General features: G+C 37.1%; 2 protein-coding genes across 2 annotated transcripts in view; both read left to right on the top strand.

The window, feature by feature from the left end:
- The window catches only part of LOC114645401 (extracellular calcium-sensing receptor-like), an 18,044-nt gene extending 13,718 nt beyond the window's left edge, over positions 1-4,326 (top strand). Inside the window, 2 exon segments of the mRNA XM_028793260.2 lie at positions 3,183-3,306; positions 3,410-4,326. Of these exon segments, the coding sequence (XP_028649093.2) occupies positions 3,183-3,306; positions 3,410-4,323 (1,038 nt within the window). The 3' untranslated portion in view covers positions 4,324-4,326.
- Positions 4,327-12,945: 8,619 nt separating this feature from the next.
- On the top strand, positions 12,946-18,946 carry LOC114645402 (extracellular calcium-sensing receptor-like). The gene is made up of 6 exons (XM_028793261.2): positions 12,946-13,248; positions 13,349-13,643; positions 15,193-15,984; positions 16,089-16,313; positions 17,148-17,271; positions 18,001-18,946. The coding sequence occupies exons 1-6, from the start codon at positions 13,049-13,051 to the stop codon at positions 18,906-18,908; spliced, it is 2,544 nt and encodes an 847-aa protein (XP_028649094.2). The 5' UTR covers positions 12,946-13,048; the 3' UTR covers positions 18,909-18,946.
- Positions 18,947-26,300: the final 7,354 nt, after the last annotated feature.

A 26,300-nucleotide genomic window follows, 5' to 3' on the forward strand; every position in this document is an offset into this window, starting at 1 on the left:
GTCCCAAAGTGATCCAAACTGTCGTTTATACCTCGTGTCTTGTCATTAAACTTGTATCTCGCGAATATGGCATTGCAAACAGCAGCGGGTCAGTTCACGTGCTTACATGGGAGGCGTGATGACGCGATATATTTTGATATATATCAAAATACCCGCGCTTTGCAGTGGCGAAGTACCGCTTTAAAATTTTTATTAAGAAGAAAAGTAAACCTTTTTAAACTGAGGGAAAATGAATCAATAATTATTTCTTAAGGATCTCTTTGTATACCATATTGTCAGTTCACCCTTCCGGTTGTAACATGACCAAGCTGTGTGCTGAGCTTACTCTTGAGCATGAAATCTAACGTGGTTTGTGCCCTTCAGAATGAAAACAGCATTTACCTTTTTAATAAAAGGCGAGCTTTTAAGCCTGAGAAATCACCCTGTAAATGCACACGTTTAATTGCACATGTGTTAATATGTATGGTTACACAGTATTAAAAGACACTCAACAATTAACGTCATTTACCTTCGTTCCCGCGTTTGACTCGTGCTGTAAATCTCTTCCTTGTTTTCACTTCACGTGATCACGTAGGAGGCGTAATACGTGATGACGTGATACGTGACTCCGCCTCCTCCATTAGAGTATATGGACAAAAAACAGGTTCCAGTTATGACCATTACGCGTAGAATTTCGAAATGAAACCTGCCTAACTTTTGTAAGTAAGCTGTAAGGAATGAGCCTGCCAAATTTCAGCCTTCTACCTACACGGGAAGTTGGAGAATTAGTGATGAGTGAATCAGTCAGTCAGTCAGTCAGTCAGTCAGTCAGTCAGTGAGTCAGTGAGGGCTTTGCCTTTTATTAGTATAGATAAGCAGAATTTTAAAGTCAATTCTGAATGACACAGGTAACCAGTGTAGTGACATCAAAACTGGAGAAATGTGTTCGGATTTTCTTTTCCTGGTAAGGATTCTAGCAGCTGCATTCTGCACTAGTTTCAAATGATTGATGTCTTTTTTGGGTAGTCCTGAGAGGAGTGCGTTTCAGTAATCTAGCCGACTGAAAACAAACGCATGAACTAATTTCTCTGCATCTTTCGATGATATAAGAGGTCTAACTTTTGCTATGTTTCTTAGGTGAAAAAATGCTATCCTAGTGATCTGATTAATACGCGATTTAAAATTCAGATTACAATCAACGGTTACCCCTAAGCTTTTTACCTCCGATTTGACTTTTAATCCTAATGCATCCAGTTTATTTCTAATAGCCTCATTGTATCCATTATTGCCAATCACTAAGATTTCGGTTTTTTCTTTATTTAATTTGAGAAAGTTACTATTCATCCATTCTGAGATACAAGTTAGACATTGTGTTAGCGAATCAAGAGATCTGGGGTCATCAGGTGCTATTGATAAATACAGCTGTGTGTCATCAGCATAGCTGTGGTAGCTCACGTTGTGCCCTGAGATAATCTGACCTAATGGAAGAATGTAGATTGAGAAGAGCAGTGGACCCAGGATAGAGCCTTGTGGAACACCATATAGAATATCATGTGTCTTTGAGTTATAATTACCACAACTAACACATTGCTCCGTTCTGTGCAGCTGCTTCGTGAAGCGACATGCTGCACGGTGCTTCACATACTTAAAAGCTCGAAGGGCACGTATTGATTTTTGATTGTTTTTATCTGTCTCTCTCTCTCTCTCTGACATTCTCTGCTCCTGACGGAGGGGGTGTGAGCTGCTGCCTTCCTTTCAACTGCTTTGTGCGGCGGTGCTTCGCATACTTAAAAGCCAAACAGCCCTATTGATTTGTTTGCTTTTCTCTCTCTCTCTGACATTCTCTGCTCCTGCCGCGCACTCCTTTGACGAGGAAGATATGTTTGCATTCTTTTAATTGTGAGACGGAACTGTCATCTCTGTCTTGTCATGGAGCACAGTTTAAACTTTTGAAAAAGAGACAAATGTTTGTTTGCAGTGTTTGAATAAAGTTCCTGTCTCTCTACAACCTCCTGTGTTTCTGTGCAAATCTGTGACCCAAACATGACAATATAAAAATAACCATATAAACATATGGTTTCACCTTTCGCGGGGGCTTCTGGAACGCAACCCCCATGATCGAGGAGGGATTACTGTAAACAGAGCTTTGGCCACATATAACAGCAGCGAGTTTGGCGTTGAAAAAAGAAAGCATATGCAGGAATAAACCTTATACCTACTGTAAATATGGTGCTGGATCTCTGATGACATGGGGCTGTTAAGCTTTGATTCTTCTTGGAGTGTTTGGTAAGGCCAAGGTCATCTTGAGTTTCAGTAGTGATCACAAAATTGCAGGAAAATATGGCTTTCTCTGCTTCAGTAGAAGAACACTAGGCTACATGTGGACACTAATCCCACGCATATATCAAATTAAAAAGGATTTACTTGAATCCCTTTAATCAACTTATTTTAAAATCTACATAGTTTAATTTACGATGGCAAGAAGCCAGAGCCTACATTAATTAGATGCTAGAAAGGATCCATTCTTGAAAAAGATTCCAATCAAAAACGCCCATCTCAGTTTGTGGTCTACACTCTACTGAATACTGTATGCGTGATTTAAGCTGCAAATACGTTTAAATAGAAAGATATCAATTATCAGAAAGAACTTGTATGATGTATATTTTTGAAGATCACCTCCTATTTTTCATTTTTATAAGACACTATGACATATTTTAAATGTCATATCACTGCATAAAAAAAAGCAAGAAGTAACTGATTTATTATTTTACTCTCCTATATTCAAACACAGACTTTTGAAGAGCTAGAACCTTTTTTGGTATTAATAAATGCAAAATAAGAACCAACCCTGGACAGGAGATCATTACATGGCAGACACACTCACTTACATACAGATGCATAAATACCAAACAAATGAACACACACAAAACAATTAATGTAATGGAGAACATGGAAAAAACATCCTGAGCCAAGATATGAACGTACAACTTTAAAGATATTCTGTGCCATGGTTAATGAAGAGAACTATACTTAATATATTGAAAAAATACACGGTAGCTGTGTTTGTTGTTAATCTGTTTTCAAGGTTAACTTGGACAATAATAAGTGATGGTGATTTAGAAAGCATTTTTTTTTATTTCTGTTATAGATTAAATTAGAGTTAGATAATTGTCCTACAATTATTATTTACATTCTTTATACAGATACCAAAATCAGTATGTAGTGAAAGTTGTGATCCAGGAACAAGAAAGGCAGTTAAGAAAGGAAAACCTAGCTGCTGTTTTGATTGTATACCATGTGCAGAGGGGGAATTCAGTAATAAAACAGGTAACACCTTTATCATGCTAACGATACAGTTCTTACAAGAATGCATATATATTCTTGATTATAGTGTATATGGATGCATAACTTACTTTATACTTCCATTTAGACTCTCTAAACTGTAACAAATGCCCTGTGGACTACTGGTCAAATGAAAGAAGAGACACATGCTTCCTAAAGAAAATTGAATTTCTAATGTTCAATGAAATTATGGGATCATTACTAGTGGCTATTTCATTATTTGGAGCCTGCATAGTTACTGCTACCGCTGCCATATTTTATCATTACAAAGACACTCCTGTTGTTAAAGCAAACAACTCTGAGCTAAGTTTCCTCCTTCTCTTTTCACTGGCCTTGTGTTTCCTCTGTTCTCTCACTTTCATTGGTCAGCCTTCTGACATTTCCTGCATGCTACGTCACACTGCTTTTGGCATCACATTTGTCTTGTGCATCTCTTGTATTCTAGGGAAAACAATTGTGGTATTAATGGCTTTTAGGGCAACTCTACCAGGTAATAATGTTATGAAATGGTTTGGACCCAATCAGCAGCGGCTAACTGTTTTCTCTTTCACATCAATACAAATTTTAATATGTATAATGTGGCTGATTATATCACCTCCTTTTCCAGATAAGAATACAAAATACTATAATGATAAAGTTATTCTAGAATGTGATCTAGGATCATCCATAGCATTTTACATTGTATTGGGGTATATAGGCTTACTGTCTGCCATATGCTTTGTTTTGGCTTTTCTTGCTCGCAAGTTGCCAGATAACTTTAATGAAGCACAATTTATAACATTTAGCATGCTGATTTTTTGTTCAGTTTGGATAACATTTATTCCTGCTTACATCAGCTCCCCAGGAAAATACATAGTAGCAGTGGAAGTATTTGCTATTCTTGTCTCTAGTTTTGGTTTGCTTTTCTGTATTTTTGCTCCCAAGTGCTATATTATAATACTAAAACCAGAGAAAAATACAAAAAAACATTTAATGGCAAAGACAAATGTTAAAACTCACTGAGAAATATGCTTGCAATGTTGAAATTGTTATTACAATAAACCAATTTATGTGAAAGATTTATTACTGTACTGTTTTGTATTGGATAACACAGTGGCTAGCAAATCCCAGCCTAAGCAGTGTCTGTGTGAAAGTTTTTCAGTCAACTCTTGATTTCAACCAAAATTCCAAAGTTAGGCTGGGCTTGTTATGAATGAGCGGGTCTTAGGGATTGTGTGTGTTCTGCAGATACCCTTTCCTGCGTTGGATCCTACCTTGTGTCCATTGCTAGCAACACCCTAGCCAGTGGCCCTGTGTTGAAGAATAATTGAAAAAAGAATAAATGAACGCGCTACCAATTTTAAATATACTTTGAATTATTAATTATTTGATATATCAAATTGTGAGATTTTAATAAATGTATTAGAATGTATTACACAATAACACTCATATAAACATTTGTGATTAGGAATCTTGTATATTTCTTTCAAATATACTGAAAAAATAGTAGTTTCCTTCATACAGTGTATTTTATATATATGTAAATGTGTGTGTACATATATATATATGTGTGTGTGTGTGTGTGTGTGTAATCAGATTGTGATTCAGACTACGAATGCCGTGAATATATATATATATATATATATATATATATATATATATATATAATGTTAAATGTGAATATATGTAATTACACTATCTATCTAATTCAATAAAGCAATTTAAAAACATTCTAGAGGTTATGGCACAGTAAGACTTAAAAGCATATATTTTGTTAATATACATGCAAAAGATCAGAAGCAAGTCTTTAGCTTTAATTGTTTCAATTTTGTACGCAGTTGTTCCATACTGGACATGGAAAAAAATACTCTGGTATAAATAATGTCATTGTATGTTTAAATAAAATCTTACGTAAACTCAGTATGATTGGCTTGTCAATATACATGTTTTATTATGTGCATAGAGTTTAATTTCAATTAGCATGATGTAGTGACTTTCTCAGTTGTTCAAAATGTACAGTAGGCTTTGTAGAGTGAGACCTAAGATAGGAACGAGTCAATGCTCATTTACAGGGGCTCATCAATGAGTTTTGAGATCTTTATGAAGTGAATACACTGGCAGAAGGGATACAGTAAATGATTGTATTTTCCCTATCAAAACATTTTTAAAAGACATTAAAAATACATAAGAAAACATACTGTACTTTTATAAAAAATGCAAAGATACACAATTTTTGAATTATTGTGGAGATGTTTACAGAGTCACTTTGATATATACGTCTTGGAAACTTCACAGTTTTGCGTCTATTTTATAGACAAAATGGCCACCATAACATGTATGTTTACAGTCCATCATGCTTACATTTGTTCATATGCATGATGATCACTGTGGTGACTTCAGGAGGGCATGCATTCTTGGAAGTCAAAACAAACTAGAGAAAGTAGCAGAAACAAAACAAAGCAAAAAAAAAAAAAAGCCAAGAAAGAAACAATAAAATATAAAAAGCATACAAAGTTCCATTAACCCTAGATTACAAATGGAGGCTTTTAATTTTTTTTTTTATTATCTCATCAGTGTACATGAAATCCCTTTCCTTCTGAACTTTATTAAACAGCTGCACTGCAAATATCCATGTTGTTTTGACTCTAAAATTCCAATAACAAAAAGACTTTGATGACAATTTTCACAGCTTTCTTTTACACCGAAGACCCTTCCATTAACACTGCAAATAATGGCATTGAAAGTTGGTGCTAAGGGTCCGTATTTATCAATCATCTCAGAATATTAAAGAGACTCAAAATTCCCAAGGTGACATAATTTTGGTCATACTCTTAGGAGTAGGAGTTTTCCTAAGTTAGGAAACTACTCCTAACTTTGCCGGTGTGGCGAGTGACTGGGGGCGGTACCCAGCTGGGACATCTGGAAGGACCGGGAGAAGGACTATGCCTACTCCGGACCACAAGAGGGCAGCTGCCCTGGTTTGTATGGGGGCCACAGGATTGGAGCATGAAAGCTCAACCCTATAGGGGCCCGTGGTCACTGCCAGGGGGCACCTGAAAGCCTGAGAAGCCCTCAATGTCAGCAAGGTAAACCAGGGACACCCGGAGTGCCACAGGAAGCTCGTCAGGAGGCACCTGGAGCACGTCTGGGTGGACTTAAAAGGGGCCGCCTCCCTCCATTCATCAGCTGGAGTCGGGTGGAAGAGGACGGAGCTTGGAGGAGAGGAGTGGAGGCGGCAAAGAAAGGCTGGATATTGAGAGGCCCGGACTGAGGGTGTGTGTTGCAGGGGCACCGGATTGTGTGCAATACACTTATAAATAGAAAATATGTATAATAAACGTGTGTTGGTGTTTGAACCATCGGTGTCTACCTGTCAGTGTCCGGACTGGTTCCCACACCAGGAAATGGCTGTATTTAACATACACAACTCTTAGCTATTACAATGCCACGTTTTACATGTAACTCTACCAACACTTCTATTTTGGTTGACAGTTTTTGGTTTCTTATTGCACATTAAGAGATCATGTAATGTACAAACTTTGTACAAATTTTGTTTAATCTCTATCAAATCGATTTCTTTTTTTGAGCTCATTGTTACCCAACATTTCCAATACATTCAGCATTTCCCAGGATGTGCATGCCAGTCGCTGACTGATGCACATCTTCTGGCAGCTTTTAGCACTAGAATCAATGAGGCCTACAAAAAAAGCCATAATGCAGCGCCACCTTAAATTCCTTCATACCTCTTCATCAGCGCCCTTGTTTTGCAAATGTGCCAATCAACACAAGCAGCAAGCAGCCTGCTATCCCATCCCCCACCAATGCAGCTGAAGTTCTCCCAGCTCAAGTCTGTTTATCTGTGTGTGAGGTGCCTGGAGTTGTATGGGGTAAATAATTTATTGTTATTTGGAATACACGTATTTCATGTGTGTTCCATGTCTACAATGATCTGGGTAAATGTAGGATGACAGGAAATGCGAAGTAAGAAATGTTGAACACATAACTAAAACAGAAACATTATTCACGCTATAGTAATAATGACTAAATGCTGACGTGAAGTGTATAATGTGTGAAGACTGAAGTCCAAATATCAAATAAACACTTTTACAAGAAGTATAATAAAGCAAGTGCACTTTAACTCAATAATATAACCAAAGAAAAAGAAATCATTCAGTTTACATGTTGTTGTCAAGCCCAAATATCAATTGACAGAAAGTAGATACGTCTGCTTGGTTAGTGCAGAGGTAAGAGCTGCTGCCTCGTAAATAAATCCCAAGCATTTCAACTTTTTTCGTAGCCTTTTGGGATTCTAGTGACACAGAGTTAGAACAGATTATAAGATGTTCTAAATCCCGGTGAAGTCTGTAGCAGTTTCCCAACTTAAAACTGATAAAATGCTTTTACTCCTATGTCTACGATTAGAAAAGTTTGTCACTCTGAAATTTTTGATCCAGTTAGGACCATGTTCCTACTCTGTAACACTCGATAAATACTTGTACTTACTTATGACCAAAATTTTATGGGAAACATGTTATAAAAAAGTTAAAACAAGGAACTATACTATATGCATTTTAATAACTGCAGCCACTTTAAAAGGAAAAGACAGTGGAAGAAAAGACCATAAAGAAAAGGACTCCAAGGAACACTCTTGAAAATACAACGGTAATTAGATACTATAATGTTCTGCACAAAAGGAGAGTTCAGCATCTGCAATGTAAAGGGATGCTTGCTGATTCTAAAAATCAGGCAATCTGTCAGACATTGGAAATTTTCCAGAATTCAAGGAATTCAGAACCTTTTTACTTCCTATAATGTAACTGTGAAATCCAGTGCAGCATTATCCTCAACTGAAGGTAAGGGAAGTGACAACATAATGAAATTAATTTTTTAAAGAGAATACTTTAATCTTTCAGTAAATAATGCAGAGTAAAACTCCAGAAAACAATTACTTATAGACAAATGGTTGTTAGTTAAGAGTTATTTTTAATAGATGGAATAGTTGCAAAAGCATAAGATTTCCATAACCTCAATATCAGTAACTTAGTAGGTTTAGCTCCATTCACATAATGTCGAGACCTAGTGCGATGAATCTCAATTTTTTTAGCTTTCTGCAACAGTAAATAGTTTAATTCAGAGCGTCTACTTGCAGGTATATATGGAGTGACCCAGTTCTTCAGATCAACAGAAAGTGGAAGTGTAACCAGGTGCATGCTTCACTTCTTTCCAAAATGCTGTTTGGGTTATTAGATGCATATGTGAAACTAGGGAAAAATTGAAATGGCAGTTGTTTTGCCTTTATTTTGTTAAAAAAGTAACAATGGGTTAAACAAAATTTGCTTAATAATTGATAATGATTATTAAAATAAGCTAAATAATCTTAAATTCAGATGTCTCAAATGAGAATAAATCTTAAAATAAGGAAAAGAAGATGTAATGTTCGATATGAAAACATTTAATTTGCTTAGATTTCACTTTTTGCAATAATACGAAAAAATAATTGTTACCAGATCAATTGTGAAACCTCGAGTCTGAATTTTTCCATGACACCAACTACAAAGCGCAAAAATAAGTTGACAGCATGCTTCAAAAGTACAAAATCATAAAGTGCAATATGTAACTAAAGATTTTATGTTCTATATTCACAGTGGACCTCTTCCCTGTTAACTTTGGTGTAATCAATGAAGAACATGAAAAAAGGTTTCACCAGGATATTGCAAAGATGGAAAAGCAGTATCAGGGTAAGTGAAATCAAAAAATGCTGGCCGACTATTGTTGGACATGGAAATGAGAAGAGTCAGATGATGAGTACAAATGAAAATCAGCAGCAAAACATTTTATCTCAATTGAACAAATGCAATGTGTCTTCATCATTAGGACAAATAAACAGGATGAATTCCATAAAAAATAATGTAATGCTTCTCCAAATCCATACATTATATGGCAACTCTGAAATTATACTTGTGCTGAGCTTGAAGCTGTGTTTCCAACTAACATTTTTTAGGAAGCAAAGCTTAAAAATAAATCTAGTGGTGTTTCACCTTAAGACAGTAGTACTGTTGCACAGGAACCATTGTCAGCATCCTTCATGGTTTTCAGGAGACTAAAAGTGCAGGTGCTTTTTGAATAAGTACAAATGGGTGTTTATTTAGAATCTTTAAACACACACTACTAATATGGCAAAAATAATATGAAATATTACATATGTAACACAAGCTAAGTTTATGGCAATGTATTTAGCCTTTGTTGGGTTATTTTAAAGCGCATCCTAGTTTAACCTCTGAGGTTACATATCAAAATGTGAGTATTGGCTATAGTCAGCTTGTTTTCTAGGAGTTTACAACCTTATGCAAACAAACGTAAATCATGGTCAATCAAATATTAAGTAATATATTACATAATATATTATGTAAGTAATTTATCCCATTAAGACCAAAATCAATCATTTAGAATTTTGATTATAGGGTTAAAGTTAGGGTTAGGGTTATCTGTCAGAAATATCTGTCTAACCTCATACTGTAACCAGCTAAAATGCCTACAGCTTATATAGTGTACCAAAGGCCATATTCACACTCATACCCACACTCCGTCTCACTGAGCCAGTTTAAAGATGCCAGTTAATCAAACCTGAACATCTTTGAAATGTAGGAGGGAAACATTATCTAGGAGACAAATACACAGATAAGGAAAGAAAACTGTGAGCTCTACACCAGAAATTGTATGGTAAATATTAATGTACTAGCAAAATACCCGTGCTTCGCAGCGGAGAAGTAGTGTGTTAAAGAGGTTATGTAAACATATATATATATATACATAAACATATATACTTATATATACATATCTACATATACACATATCTACATATATACATATATATATATATACATATACACATCCACATATATATACATATATATACACATACATATACACACATACATACATACACACACACACACACACATATATATATATATATATATATATATATATATATATATATATATATATATATATATATATATATATATATATATATACACATACAGACACATATATATACATATCTACATATATATACACATATATACATATCTACATACATACACATATATCTATCTATATATATATCTCTATCTATCTATTGTCAGTTCAGCACTCCGGTTGGAATATGACCAAGCAGTAAGTGCAAGCTTACTGTTAAGAATGCAACGTATAGTTGTACAGGAGAAAAGCAATCTTGCCTCAAATCAATGGCAACCTTTTGTAGGTCTATGAACTTAATTTAAACTTTAGGTTTACACGGTGCTCTGTTTCCATAGTACCTGCACTCATGAATATATCTGTATGTGTCAGTCGCTGAAATCCCCGCGCTTGGCACCGGCGAAGTACTGCTTTTAAATTTTTATTAAGAAGAAAAGAAAACCTTTTTAAATTGAGGTAAAATATACCACTAACAATTTGTTAAGGATCTGTTTTTTTGTGTAGCTGACTTCACACAGCCTCTCCGCTGTTTTATAAATGAACGTCATATAAGGTCTTCCTTTTTCGTTGCTTCGCCAACGGAAGCAGCCTTTTTATTTAATCCTGTTTTTACGATTGTTCTGTTTGTATACCAGTTTGTCAGTTCAGCACTCCGGTTGTAATATGACCAAGCTATGCAAGCACACTCTTGAGAATGCAACGTATAGTTGTACAGGAGAAAAGAAATCTTGCCTGAAATCAATGGCAACCTTTTGTAGGTCTATGAACTTAATTTAAACTTTAGGTTTACACGGTGCTTTTTTTCCGAAGTACCTGCACTCATGAATATGTCTGTATGCGTCAGTCGCTCAAATCCCCGCGGTTTGCACTGGCGAAGTTCTGCTATCTATCTATTTATATATATATCTCCTATCTATCTATCTATCTATCTATCTATCTATCTATCTATCTATCTATCTATCTATCTATATACATCCCCGTGCTTTGCAGCGGCGAAGTACTGCTTTTAAATTTTTATTAAGAAGAAAACCTTTTTAAATTGAGTGAAAATATACCACTAACAATTTGTTAAGGATCTGTTTTTTTGTGAAGCTGACTTCACACAGCCTCTCCGCTGTTTTATAAACGAACGTCATATAAGGTCTTCCTTTTTCGTTGCTTTGCCAACAGAAGCAGCCTTTCTATTTAATCCTGTTTTTACGATTGTTCTGTTTATATATCACGTTGTCAGTTCAGCACTCCGGTTGTAATATGACCAAGCCGTGCAAGCACACTCTTGAGAATACAACGTATAGTTGTACAGGAGAAAAGCAATCTTGCCTGAAATCAATGGCAACCTTTTGTAGGTCTATGAACTTAATTTAAACTTTAGGTTTACAGGGTGCTTTCTTTCCGAAGTACCTGCACTCATGAATATGTCTGTATGCGTCAGTCGCTCAAATCCCCGCGGTTCGCACCGTTGAAGTTCTGCTTTTAAATTTTTATTAAGAAGAAAAGAAAACCTTTTAAAATTGAGGTAAAATATACCAATAACAGTTTGTTAAGGATCTGTTTTTTTTGTGAATTGTAATATGACCAAGCCGTGCAAGCACACTCTTGAGAATGCAACGTATAGTTGTACAGGAGAAAAGCAATCTTGCCTGAAATCAATGGCAGCCTTTTGTAGGTCTATGAACTTAATTTAAACTTTAGGTTTACACGGTGCTTTCTTTCCGAAGTACCTGCACTCATGAATATGTCTGTATGCGTCAGTCGCTCAAATCCCCGCGGTTTGCACCGGCGAAGTTCTGTTTTTAAATTTTTATTAAGAAGAAAAGAAAACCTTTTAAAATTGAGGTAAAATATACCAATAACAGTTTGTTAAGGATCTGTTTTTTTGTGAAGCTGCCTTCACTCGAGTGATCACTTCGAGCTTTAAGCCTGAGAAATCACCCCGTAAATGCACAAGTTTAATTGCACATCTGTTAATATGTATGCTTACACAGTATTAAAAGACACTCAACAATTACACAGTATTAAAAGACACTCAACAATTAACGTCATTTACCTTCGATCCCGCATTTGACTCATGCTGTAAATCTCTTCCTTGTTTTCACTTCACGTGATTACGTAGGAGGCGTAATACGTGATGACGCGATACGTGACTCCGCCTCCTCCATTAGAGTATGTGGACAAAAAACAGGTTCCAGTTATGACCATTACGTGTAGAATTTCAAAATGAAACCTGCCTAACTTTTGTAAGTAAGATGTAAGGAATGAGCCTGCCAAATTTCAGCCTTCTACCTACACGGGAAGTTGGACAATTAGTGATGAGTGAGTCAGTCAGTCAGTGAGTCAGTCAGTCAGTGAGGGCTTTGCCTTTTATTAGTATAGATAGATAAATTGCTTAAAGATGGTACCAACTGCAAAAGACACTATATGAAGGAACTACTGTGTGTTGTGCTTACCTTAAAGATAGTACTTCTAAAGGGTTTCCAAAAGAATACACGCAAACAACAACTCTTTTGTTATTTATATATATTGTAATTAAGACTATATCTATTATAAATAATAGGAGAATTTCAGCAGAACACTAAAAGCTACAGGTAATCCCAAGTTGAAAACCATTTCATTCAGGTTTTTCTTTCTATTAGGCAAATGTGAACCACTGTGAATTAAAGATTATTAGTCCGGTAATGCCCTAGGCAACCTTTGTTTAACAGACAGTATTTAAACCTACCCATTGTCTATTTCTCATTTTGGATTTCCTTTCAAATCACTGAAAGACATGCTGCTGAGAATTATTCTACTGGCACTTTCTATACGAGGAGATGAACCTCGTATCTGCAGACTATGGGCAAAACCAGATACTCCACTTTTTTCAAAAACTGGTGACTTTATGCTTGGAGGAATTTTTACATTTCATAATAACATTGAAGTCTCTAAAGTCACCTTTACATCTATGCCGCAAGCACTGAGCTGCAAAGAGTAAGTGTAGTCATAAGCAGATTTGCATATAACGTAAATGCATTGTGTTTTGTGTTATTCTGTATTATTATCTTGTAACGAGTTTTGTTTTTTTTTAAAGTTTAAATTACATAGAATATCAGTTTGCTGAAACCATGATCTTTACGGTTGAAGAAATAAACAACAGAACAGATATTTTGCCAAATGTATCTTTGGGTTATAAGATATATGATGCTTGTGGTTCTGTTTCTTTGGCAATCAAAGCTGCAATGGCACTAATGAGTGGAGCAGAAGAAGCAGATTCATCAACTCTGCCGTGTTCTCAACAGTCTAGCATTCATGCAATCATAGGACAGTCTGGCTCTTCTCCAACTATTGGGATTGCAACAGTTGTTGGTCAGTTTAACATACCAGTGGTAAGGAATGCTGTGTTATTATATCATTTATTTTATAAATTATTGTTGATATTAGAAATTCTTTTCAACTGGTGACCTTTATTATTTTTAGTGCTTTTTAAAAAGCGACAACTTGACACGGTCTACTACTTTACTATTCCAAGAGCTCAAGTTTCATTTGTAGCTCAGTTATAGCTTGTGTCAAGTCTGTGTTTTCACTGTGTCTTCATGGGTTTTCTGCAGATCCTCCTGTATACTTCTACATCTCAAAGATATGAATGTTAGATAATCGAAAATTTTGGAATGGCTGTGAGGGGTAAAAAAACTTCCAGGTGGTGCAGTTGAACCATGTGATTAAGGAAAAATGAAAGATACTGTCGATTATTTGGTTTAGAATTATCAGTCATTAGTTTTAGAATTATTAAAAGCTCATGCTTATATTTAAATTTTTAAATAGTTTAAAAGCCACCATTTATTTGTCAGCATAAAGGCTGTTGGTTTTTTACTTGCAAGCAGCCTGTTTTTCTTTTTTACTTCCTAAACTTAAAATTTCAATGAGATAATGAAACATCAAGGACACTGTGTACCCTGGGAGAGTTGAGCAAGCCATTGTTTTGAAAATATACAGAGCTAGAAACTGCGTATCAATGCTTTTTAATGAAATTAAAGTAAAATGTGTTGTATTAGCTAGCTTTACATTCTTTAAGAGTTAATTAGTAAAGGCCTTTTAAAGTATTTTATTTCTTCTAAACAGCTAGAGAACTGCCTGTGCTTATCAGCTCAAGGCCACTTGCTTTTACTTGCAGCTGCCAGGCCCCTGCCTGCTTGGACACTACCTTGAGGTAATGACAAATCAAGGATAGTGTGTACCATAAGAAAACTAAATGCCATTGTTTTAGATATGCAGCTACCTAAAACTTCTGACTTGAAAGATGCCTGTGCATCAAGAAACTTTTGTTTGAATGGCCTAGTATGTCATTTGTGGGTCTCAGACATCTATACAGGTTAAGGAGTAATATTGGCAAGTTTCAGTCAGATGATGGACACTTGATGATGGACAGTAGTGGGCTTAGATATTAGGTAAGGGTGGGAAGAACTAGAAGGAGGGGATTATTTTGCATAGACGATAAGAAATATAATATAAACCAATGCACTTCCTAGTTTAAGCACTTGCTCCATGGTCAAGTATCTTTATTACACTGCTGTGTAATAAAGATGTTTTTCTGCATTCCCATCTGGACTCAGAGACTACCTTCTTTTAAGAGAGAGCATTTCTCCACAACAATACCTATTTGGGTAAAATTCTACTGTTAATTTTTATTTAGTATGATCTTTCAACAATATTTTACGATGGTAGTTAGACATCCAGGAGTTTTTCTAATAAAATTCATAATATAATTGTAACATTAAATTATACAAGTAATAGACTTAACAGATATATTTGATAAAAGCATATTTAAAACTGTGATTAGATCAAACATAAAATATTATTACTAATGAGTTCTTCTGTAACAAATAACCCATGAATACAACAGATTTCTTCCTTTTTCGTTTATTTTACTTTACACAGATCAGTCATTTTGCTACTTGTGCTTGTCTCAGCAACAAAAGAAAATTTCCCACTTTTTTTAGGACAATACCAAGTGATTATTATCAAAGTAGAGCACTGGCACAACTTGTCAAGCACTTTGGATGGACCTGGGTGGGAACAATAAGAAGTGACAATGACTATGGCAATTCTGGCATGGCTACTTTTACCCAAGCAGCCCAGCAGGAAGGTGTCTGCATTGAATATTCAGAGGCAATATACCGGACCAATCCAAGAGAAACATTTCTTAAAACAGTTGAAATAATTAAAATGGCATCTTCAAAAATTGTTGTTGCTTTTACTTCTGTTATAGATATGGAATTTTTACTAAAGGAATTGGTACTTCAGAATGTTATCGGTTTACAGTGGGTAGGCAGTGAATCTTGGGTTTCTGCCAAGAACATAGCAAACAAAGAAACATATGGTATTCTTAAAGGGTCGATTGGTTTTTCAATTGCTAATGCAGAAATACCAAGGCTAAAAGAATTTTTAATGAAAGTTAAGCCAACATCTACTCCAGGTAATGACGGTTTAGTAGAATTTTGGGAGAATACTTTTGACTGCATTTTTAATACTTCAAATTCTAAGATGTGCACAGGAAAAGAGAATCTGCATGAAATAAGTAATTTGTACACTGATATCACTGAATTAAGAATTACATATAATGTTTACAAAGCAGTATATGCAGTAGCATATGCACTCCATGATGTCTTTACATGCCTCAATAACCAGGGAGTTTGTTTGGATAACCAAAGAGATGCACAGCCACAGCAGGTACTGTCACTGATCTCTACTGTATATACTGTAATTACAGTATATAAAAATATTATACTTGCTCATGTATTTCAACAACCAAAATGTAACATTATTCCTTTTAGGTACTAAAATACTTAAAAGAGGTTAATTTCACCATGAAAAATGGAGATGGTATCAATTTTGACATTAATGGAGATCCACCCGCAAGATATGAACTAGTGAATTGGCAGCTTAGCGTAAATGGTATCATAGATTTTGTGACTGTTGGATTATATGATGCATCATTACCAAATGGAAAGCAGTTTATAATGAATAACAACAGCATTGTATGGACTAGTGATGATAAGGTGAGCGGTTATATATATTTTTATTTTAACAACTGTGATGTGTGAGTCACTGTCTTGCACCCTAAAACACGAGGCTGAGTCTCAGTACTTTAGCAAAACCAGCTTTATTCTACATGAAACAGGAACAGCACGGTTATTTATTGTAGCAGGATCTACCGCTCTCTGATACATAGACACAGCAAACAGGCAGGGTCGGGACCAGGTTAGTGGCCAAGTTATACTGTTCCCTGCATCACCCATTGACGACAGGCGATTGGCTTGTAGTTGCTTCCGTGGCGCTATGCAGCTGTGCTGCGAACATGCAGTTGTCTCAGCAACAGACGCGCATCATTCGTATTTCGCCATGTTGTCCCGTGGGGTCCCAAAAGAGTTCAGAAACCTCACACAAAAATTAAATGGGTAGTACAAGAGAAATATATAGGCATTATTGTAGAAAATGGCATGTTTTTATAAACATGGAAAAGCTACAGTCATCAATTCTTGAAGGTTGTGCTTAACTTTTCTTTCATATTCCCAAGTTTTTTGTAACAAACTTGGGAGGAGGCAAGAATTAAAACTGGACTAGGTTTTTTTTGCAGATCACACTTACACACTTGTCCATAGAGGCCAATCAATATAATCTAATGTATAAATCCAGGAAAACTCACACAAACACACTTAAAAATCCACACACACAATTTTTGGTCTGGGACTTAAATCAAGGATTCTGAAGCTTTGAGGCTGCAATGGTAACTAATGAACTACCTGCATATTGCCAATATACAATATTGCAATTTTTATTCACCTTTGGATGCATATATTTTAACTTTATTTCAATTTCACTTGTTTTCAAAGATTCCAAAATCTGTATGCAGTGAAAGCTGCCCTACTGGCACACGAAAGGCTATACAGAATGGCAAACCAGCATGCTGCTTTGATTGCATACCTTGTGCAGAGGGAGAAATTAGCAACATTACAGGTAAAGATGAACTGCAGCATATAAAATACAAAGCCTATGCGATACAGAGTGTTTGTGTTTTTGGCAAATTAAAGTATTTTTAGCACTTTAGCAATGTATTTTAAGTTATATGGTAATTAAAATGTAATGTATTTAATTTTGATGCTTTCATATTTTTGTGTAAAATATTTTCTTTAGTATATATTACTTTTTGAAGGCTTGTTCCTACATTAATAATCGATAAGTCTATTATATTAATCAATTACAATATAATAATTATAATAATACTATTATTACTGCATATCATGTACAGCTTTCTTTTACTCTATCTCTGAGAAATATACATTATGCTATAATCCCACATGTTATTTTGCTTTTTGTGTATACCATCATATTTTATGATGCCTGGGATTAGAGGCCCAGCTTTAATATTTAAAATATAACAACTTTATGGAAATATATTTTAATAAATATATTTTTCTCATAATAAAACAGAAAATAATAACAAATAAAATATAGGTCACTACCACTGACATAATAATCAGTTACTTCGAACCATGGATTCCTTTATAACTGTGAAGCACTTTAAAGAGCAATTTTTATATGCCACATAATTGTTTTTTTCATTCTTCCTTTATTATATAACTGCAATGAGCTATAATTTATATAATTCTAATAAGAAGTGAAACAACAGAATACAGGTGTATTGGAAGTATATTCTTTTTGGTTTAAATTATTTTATATTTACAGATTCAATTCACTGCTTGAAGTGTCCTTTGGATTACAAGACCAACGAACAGAAGGACCAGTGCATTATGAAGGACACAGAATTTTTATCTTATGAAGAAATCATGGGGAAAATTTTAATAATATTTTCTTTACTGGGGGCTTTCTTAACATTAGCAGTAATTGCTGTATTTTTCAAGTTCAGAGATACTCCTATTGTAAAGGCTAATAATTCTGAACTAAGTTTTCTTCTTCTTTTTTCATTGACACTGTGTTTTCTGTGCTCACTTACATTTATCGGGGAGCCCACTGAGTGGTCCTGCATGTTACGACACACAGCCTTTGGGATCACATTTGTCCTGTGCATTTCATGTGTTCTGGGAAAAACAATAGTTGTCATGATGGCATTCAGAGCGACAAGGCCAGGAAGTGATATAATGAAATACTTTGGACCAACACAACAGCGTATCAGTGTTCTAATTTTCACTCTTATTCAGGCATTAACCTGTATTATATGGTTAGCAGTATCTCCTCCTTTTCCAAAGAAAAATATGAAATCTAATAAGGACAGAATTATTTTAGAGTGTGACATTGGGTCAATAATTGCATTTTATACTGTGCTTGGATATATTGGCCTGTTATCAGTCATGTGCTTTGTTTTGGCTTTTCTTGCCCGGAAATTACCAGACAAGTTTAATGAGGCAAAATTCATCACATTCAGCATGCTGGTATTTTGTGCTGTTTGGGTCACGTTTATTCCATCTTATATCAGCTCTCCTGGAAAGTATACAGTAGCAGTAGAGGTATTTGCTATTCTGGCATCAAGTTTTGGTTTACTTCTCTGTATTTTTGCTCCAAAATGTTATCTCATACTGTTAAAGCCAGGTAAAAATTCAAAAAAATATTTAATGGGTAAAATGAACTTGAAATAAATTTGACAAATGTTTTTAAAAATCTCTTGTTATAGTTATAAAAGAAGGACAACAATGGCAATTTTGTTCACAAATAAAACTTTATCAATTTCTTCGTACATTCTTCTTACACATTAAGATTTGACAATCTTTTTTGAGAATATTCAGAAATGTTTCAAATTACTTAACGTTTAAATAGCAAGTTAAACTCTAAAAGATAATCAACTGTTAGTAATGAGTAAATGGTACATAGTCATTTTAAAAACAAGTTAAAAATTATTTTTTCATTGGTGACAAAAAAGGGTGTTAAGTGACCAATCATAAGTGCCTTATACTGTATGTATGTTTTGCATATCTGTATAAAAAATTGTTTACATAGTTTAGAATAGGGATGTCAAAGTCAGATTCTGAAAAGTCTCAGCGGCCACAGATAGGTAACCAATTACTGCTGCTAATGAAGCATTCTTCCTTTTTCTTAATTTTACTTCACTTGCTTTCCAAGATTGCAAAACCTGAATTGTTGAATTGTTTTGTTTTTCCTTGACCAGCAGCCAAACAATAATGAGATGCAAGGAGAGTTAGCAAATTACCAAGCAAGGGGCTGAAACACAGTTCCTTGAAGCCATCATTTTTACTCCAAGCAGTTTCTTAATTAGAAGCCAGCTCTTGCTGCTTAATGTATTCCGTTATATAATTCTTTGTCTTGTTTGTGGTGTCATTGATTTTTAAAACTGTTTATTCTATTTTTTTTCCTTTGAGACCTACCAAAATATTTTGTAGGTACATTTTTCTCAGACTTGCATTATTTTCTTTTCAAGTATTTTATTGACACAGATGCTGTATAATGGACAAAGAGCTGCAAATGGAATGACAATAGCTGGCCATCTACTAGCATGCTTTGCATGGCTGCTAATTATATGAAAATGAACAAGCTTGAGATCTAAATCTTAAAAGGCTTGTCAAACACAATTAAGGCAAAATGAGCCTGTTCCATTAATAGCAGTGACTGGTGGCTTCAGCCATCCAGGATTTTAAATTAGAGCAACTTACAAAAAAATGAAATTTTGATGCTAATTCAATGTTAAACATTTACTTTTATTTGTACATTTTTAATAGTGATATTTTGCAGGTCAGATAAGACTTGACCATCATCCATGTATTAATTTCCTAGTACTGTTTTAACCACTGAAAGAGTTTGAGAAGTGAGAGCCAATGCTAGAAGCACTTGACAGAAGGTAGGATCTAATCCTGGATAAGGACGCTAGTCTGCTGCAGAAGAGACACATACCACTGCTTAGTGAGGCTGGGTCAATTCACAGCACTCTGCCAACGGACATAACCTTTACAATTTGGGGGTAAATTATAACACTCCTGAGAAAGTCCACATCCACGAGGGGACTATGCAAAGTCCAGGTAGTTCATGACCAAGCCTGAAATGGAACTCAGATAACTTTAACAACAAAAAAAAAAAATTTTTATAAAATAACAAAAATATGGCAATACTTGCAAGTGAGGATGCTCTGATCTCACATACTTCAGAACTGTTTCCTGTTACTGTAAAAGGCATGATGCAGCACTGACCTCTTCTCATCCCTAATATCAAGCACACTTTCAACAGTCATTAAAATACACTATAGTCACCACCACAGATCACAACAGAGGTTACTCTGAGATTAAAGGGCACCTGATTTGCTGAAGTAATTTTATCTTGTACTCAGAGGTAGCAATTTTAACGATTTGTTTCACTGACTTCATAATAGGTTTAAGGTCTAGAATCACTGGCATTGTTTCTGAGATCATTTATGTTAGGTAGAATGCCTAGAGGGGGCTGGGCAGTCTCGTGGCCTGGAACCCCTTTCTTGATCCTGTAAAGCACTTTGAGCTACATCTTTTGTATGAAAATGTGCTATATAAATAAATGTTGTTGTTGTTGAAGCAGCAGAAGAAATATTATGCCTATTATGTTCTGCAAAATCACAAAGGACTTTGCATATGCATTACCATTGCCCCACAATTCCATAACTAGATTATGCATACGTGGAGAAAGTTTATTGAAATACAAGAAACCTTTACTTGTTAGAGCCTAACTCCACCCCTGCTAGGCGACACTGCTTGTAAATCTCTACCATGTCATCATATTCACTTTTCGTAATACAGAGTTTACCGTAATCCTGAGAAGATTCTGCAAGAATGTGAAACTATTTAATGTATTACTTTGTATATAGATACCAAACAAAACCTAACAATTTAGCTCTAAAAATAGAGCGTACATGTATAAACACATTATGTATCAGAAGGTATATGGGAATACCATTTATTGTATAATACAGAGGTCAAGTAGTGCATACTACCTCTATACATTATATCGTGACACATGAGTCCCTGTCTTGCACCCCAAAACACGAAGCTGAGTCTCAGTACTTTAGCAAAACCAGTTTCTATTCAGCTTGAAACAGCAACAGCACGGTTATTTATTGTAGCGGGATCTACCATTCTCCTATACACAGACACAGCAGTCAGGCAGGCTTGTGGCCAAGTAATCCTGTTCCCTACATTTACAATGTTCCTTGCATCACCCATTGATGACAGGCACTTATAGTGCGGCCGTGATCGGCTCAGATTTGCTTCTCGCTGAGCCGCTGCAGTACTGTGAGCCTGCGTTGCCCCGGCAATGAATAAGGAAGACTGGGGGGAGTCCCAAAAGACTTTAGAAACCTCACATATATACAGAGTAAACAATGCATATGCCTATTTCCTATTAGTTCTGGTATATATTTAATGTGATATTTAGTTGGTGGGACTAAAAATGGAAAGCTTTTCAAAGTAATCAGATGGCCTCCTTTAAGAAATTAAGAGACACTTTCAAAATGAAGTACAAGAAAACTTCAGTAAAAGTATGGAATACTCTCAAATGTAAATTTATATTAGGAAAAAAATAAGAAACTAATTTAATGAACAAATGCTTAAATATAAAACATTAACCAAATAAACATGAATATTATAGAAACAGTGCACCCCAAATGATTGCAGATCATAAAGGATAAAAAATAGTGTGCAACAGACCTGACCACTGGAATTTAGATTTAGATTTAGATTTAACATTGATTTTCAAGAGGACAGTGTAACAGGGTAACTTAGAAGAAGAAAAGGCACAGAAGTTTTAAAAGCCAGCCACCTATGCATTTTCAAGACATCCTCCTTCCTCATGGTAAACAAAGCAGCACATACTGTTGCATTTCAACTTAATTAAACATACACCTTCACAGAAACTATTAAACCACAGGGCTGGTCCATGAAATCAAAAGAAACTGGTAACTATGGGGTGGAAAGGATAAAAACATCTTACAGTCACAGGTGGTAAGGGTCTATTTCTAGAAAGCAGTTAATTTAACTTGTTAATTCCTAAGGTGCTTAACTTAAACATCCAAACTTTTTCTGATGTTTATTACAGACAACTCCCCTTGAGAGCAGTTTCACAACCTCTAACAAGGTATATTGTTAGTATCATACAAATTTATGATTTTTCACAAAATGACAAGAAACTGTGCATTTTAAAGTGGCTGTTTTTGTTAGTTTTGTGCTCAAACATTCTAAGACTTATTGACCAAGCTTATATCATTAGAAAAGAGTTGCATACCTCTGGTCAGTGAGAATATACTCCAAACTATTCTCTAAATCTTCCATCACTTACTATCAAATTTCTTAATACCATTCTTATCCCCTATCTCTTGGATGATGACACCTTGCTTTTTAAAACTCCTATATCCCCATTCACACTTGCTTATACCAGGCCAGTTAAACTTAACTAGCATGTCTTTAAGATGATTAAAGAAACTGGAGATGTCAATAGATGAAGGAAACTGAAAGTCAGAGCAACAAAAAGAAAATAGTAAGTAAAAAAAGAGAAGTTGTGTTAATATAGTCTTTATAGTCTGTCTTTAGGTACCTTTTTTAAATGAAATTGAGGTAGTTTTAAAATGAATAGGGCAGTCTCACAAATGGAATTAGGTCCTTTGAATTAAGCACAGGCAAACTACCTTTTCTTTACTTCATCCAAGCACTCATTGCTCTATGTGTGGAAGTACATGACTTAAGAGGTACACCACTTATCTCCTTTCTAACCTTGACAGAAAAGCAACGGCTGCAAATTCTGAATGCAAAGTACTTGGAGACAGACTAGCTGCACTGGAAGATGGATGCAGAAGGAATAATATTAGAATCGAAATTCTCCCTGAGAATTATGAAAGTCCAAACCCAGTTAAATTCATAGCTGAACTATTCTCTAAAATAATTGGAGAGGACTTCAAATCAGACATCGAGATAGCAGCAGCTTACAGCATACCGGGATCAAATCCCTCTAAACCTAGAACTCTCATTGTGCGTTTTGAAAAAGTACAGTTTAAACTTCATATAATGTTACTTCGCAGACAGAAACAAGAGATTATATTTGAAAATAACCACATTCATATTTTCCTGGATTTCCACCTTCAACAGCAGCTAAAAGTGCTGCATTGTACAACATTAAACAGCGCTTACGGAAAGCCAAGATCAGATAAAGTCTTTTGTATCCTGCCAAACTGAAAGTGGACATTGAAGGTAAGCTATATATTTTTACTTCTATGGAGGAAGCAGAAAAAGAGCTAAAAAAACTGATCCCAACACTTTTTTCAAATACGATCGTTGGTCGCATTCTGTTCAGGCATGACAAAGAAGATCTTACCGGCTGTTTGATCCATCTGCAATGATACTGCTACCAATATTATACATCCTATTTACTTCTTAGTCACTTTATGTTTATGTTTTAATTACAGTTACATGCATACTGTATATGTTTATATGTATATGTATGTTGTGAAATGGCACGACCCGGACACACACAGGAGGACACATATTCAGCCATCACCACACGTTTATTTACAGTTTCTATGTACAAGTCACTCAGTCTTACGTGCACCACCACCAACAAACCCCCACAGTCTCCCAAAGTCCAGGCTTCAGTAAGCCACCTCTCTTTCTCTTTCTTCTCTCTCTTTCACCCACACACGTCAGGCCTCTCCTCGCCGCCTCCTCTCCGACCTCGTCCTTCTCCTCACCCGACTCCAGCCTTGATTGAAGGGAGGCGGCTCCTTAAATAGGCAGGCGGCTGATGACCACACCCGGCCACCTGCCACAATACTCCCCTGCAAGCTGAGACCCCCAGGGGCCAGCAGCCCGTCCCGCGAGGGCAGGTTTTCCTCGGCGGCAAGCCGACACGTCCCAGCCTAGGGCCTGGTCCTATAAAAAAAGAAAAACAGGGGGTGGAGACGTTGCCCTGACGCGGCCACTCAGCTCCCGTCCTCTGTCTGTGGGCCAACGCTCTCCGCTCCGACCGGCACCCCGATACTCTTTTACTTGGCCTCACCATCCGAGTCCTCCGTGATCCCCGCCACGGAACCGCCAAAGGGAGCACACTCGCTCTTCTCCTCCTAAGCTGCGGGTTTTCCCTCTGCCTCGGCAGAGGGTGGCCTTTCGTGGGACGTGTGCACCCAGCAACACGTCCTCCCATATCGGAGGAGCCAGCTTTCTTTCTCCAACTCCTCCTCTTACTTTGGGACGCCGCGGCGGTTCGGGTCTGCCTATAGGAAAAGGACAGACCCTGCCCCGCCGGCGTCCGTAGCTTTACGGGGACGGCCCTACTCACCGTCCTCGCTGTGCTCCCCCGGTCAGAAGTTCCAGCGCCGCGCCGTTCCTCTGTCGCCAGCAGCGCTTGTGCTGGCGCGCCCGCCATCCTTTCTGATCCTCGCGTCTCCGCCTGGAGGGCACATCACTCGGGTGGCAGCAATCCAACCAGCAGAAGGCAATTCTCCAGCTGCTGCAAGATCGACACCAAGGAGAGAAAGTCAGTCGACGGTGTGCTTACCTGTCGATCAGCGCCACTCGCCGACTGCTTCCTATGGGCCCTTTCCTCCGGCCCATACGGGTTTCTGGCTGGCACGGGATGGACATTCCCTGGTCCCGCCTCCATCCAATCGCTGGCGGGCACACAGGACATGTTATCCAACCCCGTGCCTGTCGCAAGGAGGGACTTCCAGTCAGCGGCCATCTCGTCCTCCTTCCTCACATGGGGACGAGACTCTGGACAGCTCCGCAGCTGCTGCAGCTGTTGTAAGTGCAGCTTCTCCTTCCCGGCAGCTCTCCTTGCTGCCGCCGCGTTCTCGAGCCGCCCCTGAAACACAAAGTCCATCGGCGGACTGCTAACGGTCTGGGCAATAAACTGTCCCTGCGGGATTGGGTGAGCTCCCCTGCTGTGCCGGGCCTTCCACAGACATTTTTACCAATACAGGTCCCCACCTTGACCCAGGTGGAGCATCCTGCTGACTACGCCACTGTGCAATGGTACGGCCCAGACACACACAGGAGGACACGTATTCAGCCATCACCACATGTTTATTTGCAGTTTCTATGTACAAGTCACTAAGTCTTATGTGCACCACCACCAACAAACCCCCTAAGTGTATAAGCTGGCTGCACCGACGAGAGCTCCGAGTCATCTCAGCAAAAAGTTATTATTTATTTTCTTACTACTCACTCTTTTTGTGCATTCTACTTTATCACACTTTCAGTATGACCGGCAAACACTATTGGAATTACGTTCATCAGCCAGTTCGGATTTTACAACAGTTTTTGATATCGCGGACACTGTACTGCCTGGAGCCTTTTGCTTACTCACGAGACGCCGAAGGAAAACAAAGAGGGGGAAACGCGCCAGAGTTCTGTGCCGAACCCGACAGAGAAACAACAAGCCTCCTCTGCCTAGCATCCTGCTCGCTAACGTTCAGTCTCTGGACAACAAATTAGATGAGCTGCGCGCACGGATAAAGCACCAGAAAGACATCACGAACTGCTGCGTTTTGGCATTCACAGAGACGTGGTTGGAGCCCAGCGTACCTGACTGCGCAGTCACACCAGACGGGTTCACAGTTTATCGGGGAGACAGAACGAAGGACTCAGGCAAGTCAAGGGGAGGGGGTGTGTGCTTTATGGTTAACTCTTCGTGGGCTACGGATGTGTGTGTCTTAAAAACACACTGCTCACCGGTAATTGAGCTGCTGACCATTAAAGTTAGACCCTTTTACCTCCCGAGGGAGTTCAGTTCAGTTCTCCTTTCAGTTGTTTACATCCCCCCACAAGCTGATAAAGCTTCGGCTATGGATGAACTGTATGATGTTATCAGTGGACTAGAGAACACTAACTCAGAAGCAGCATTTATTGTGTTGGGAGACTTTAACAGAGCAAACATGAAGAAAGTTCTCCCTAGATACTATCAGCACATCTCTCCCCCCACAAGAGGTGATCAAACACTGGATCATTGTTACACCTTATTCAAGGACTCCTACAAATCTCTCCCTCGACCAGCTTTTGGAAAATCAGACC

This window comes from Erpetoichthys calabaricus, chromosome 2 (genome assembly GCF_900747795.2).
Source record: "Erpetoichthys calabaricus chromosome 2, fErpCal1.3, whole genome shotgun sequence".
NCBI classification, from domain to species: Eukaryota; Metazoa; Chordata; class Cladistia; order Polypteriformes; family Polypteridae; genus Erpetoichthys; species Erpetoichthys calabaricus.

What these genes read in the sequence shown, in the direction of transcription:
- LOC114645402 (XM_028793261.2), top strand. Translation starts at nt 13,049, where the DNA reads ATGCTGCTGAGAATTATTCTACTGGCACTTTCTATACGAGGAGATGAA. An exon ending in GTCAGTTTAACATACCAGTG is followed by an intron (nt 13,644 to 15,192) that starts GTAAGGAATGCT and finishes TACTTTACACAG; the next exon opens with ATCAGTCATTTTGCTACTTG. An exon ending in TATGGACTAGTGATGATAAG is followed by an intron (nt 16,314 to 17,147) that starts GTGAGCGGTTAT and finishes TTGTTTTCAAAG; the next exon opens with ATTCCAAAATCTGTATGCAG.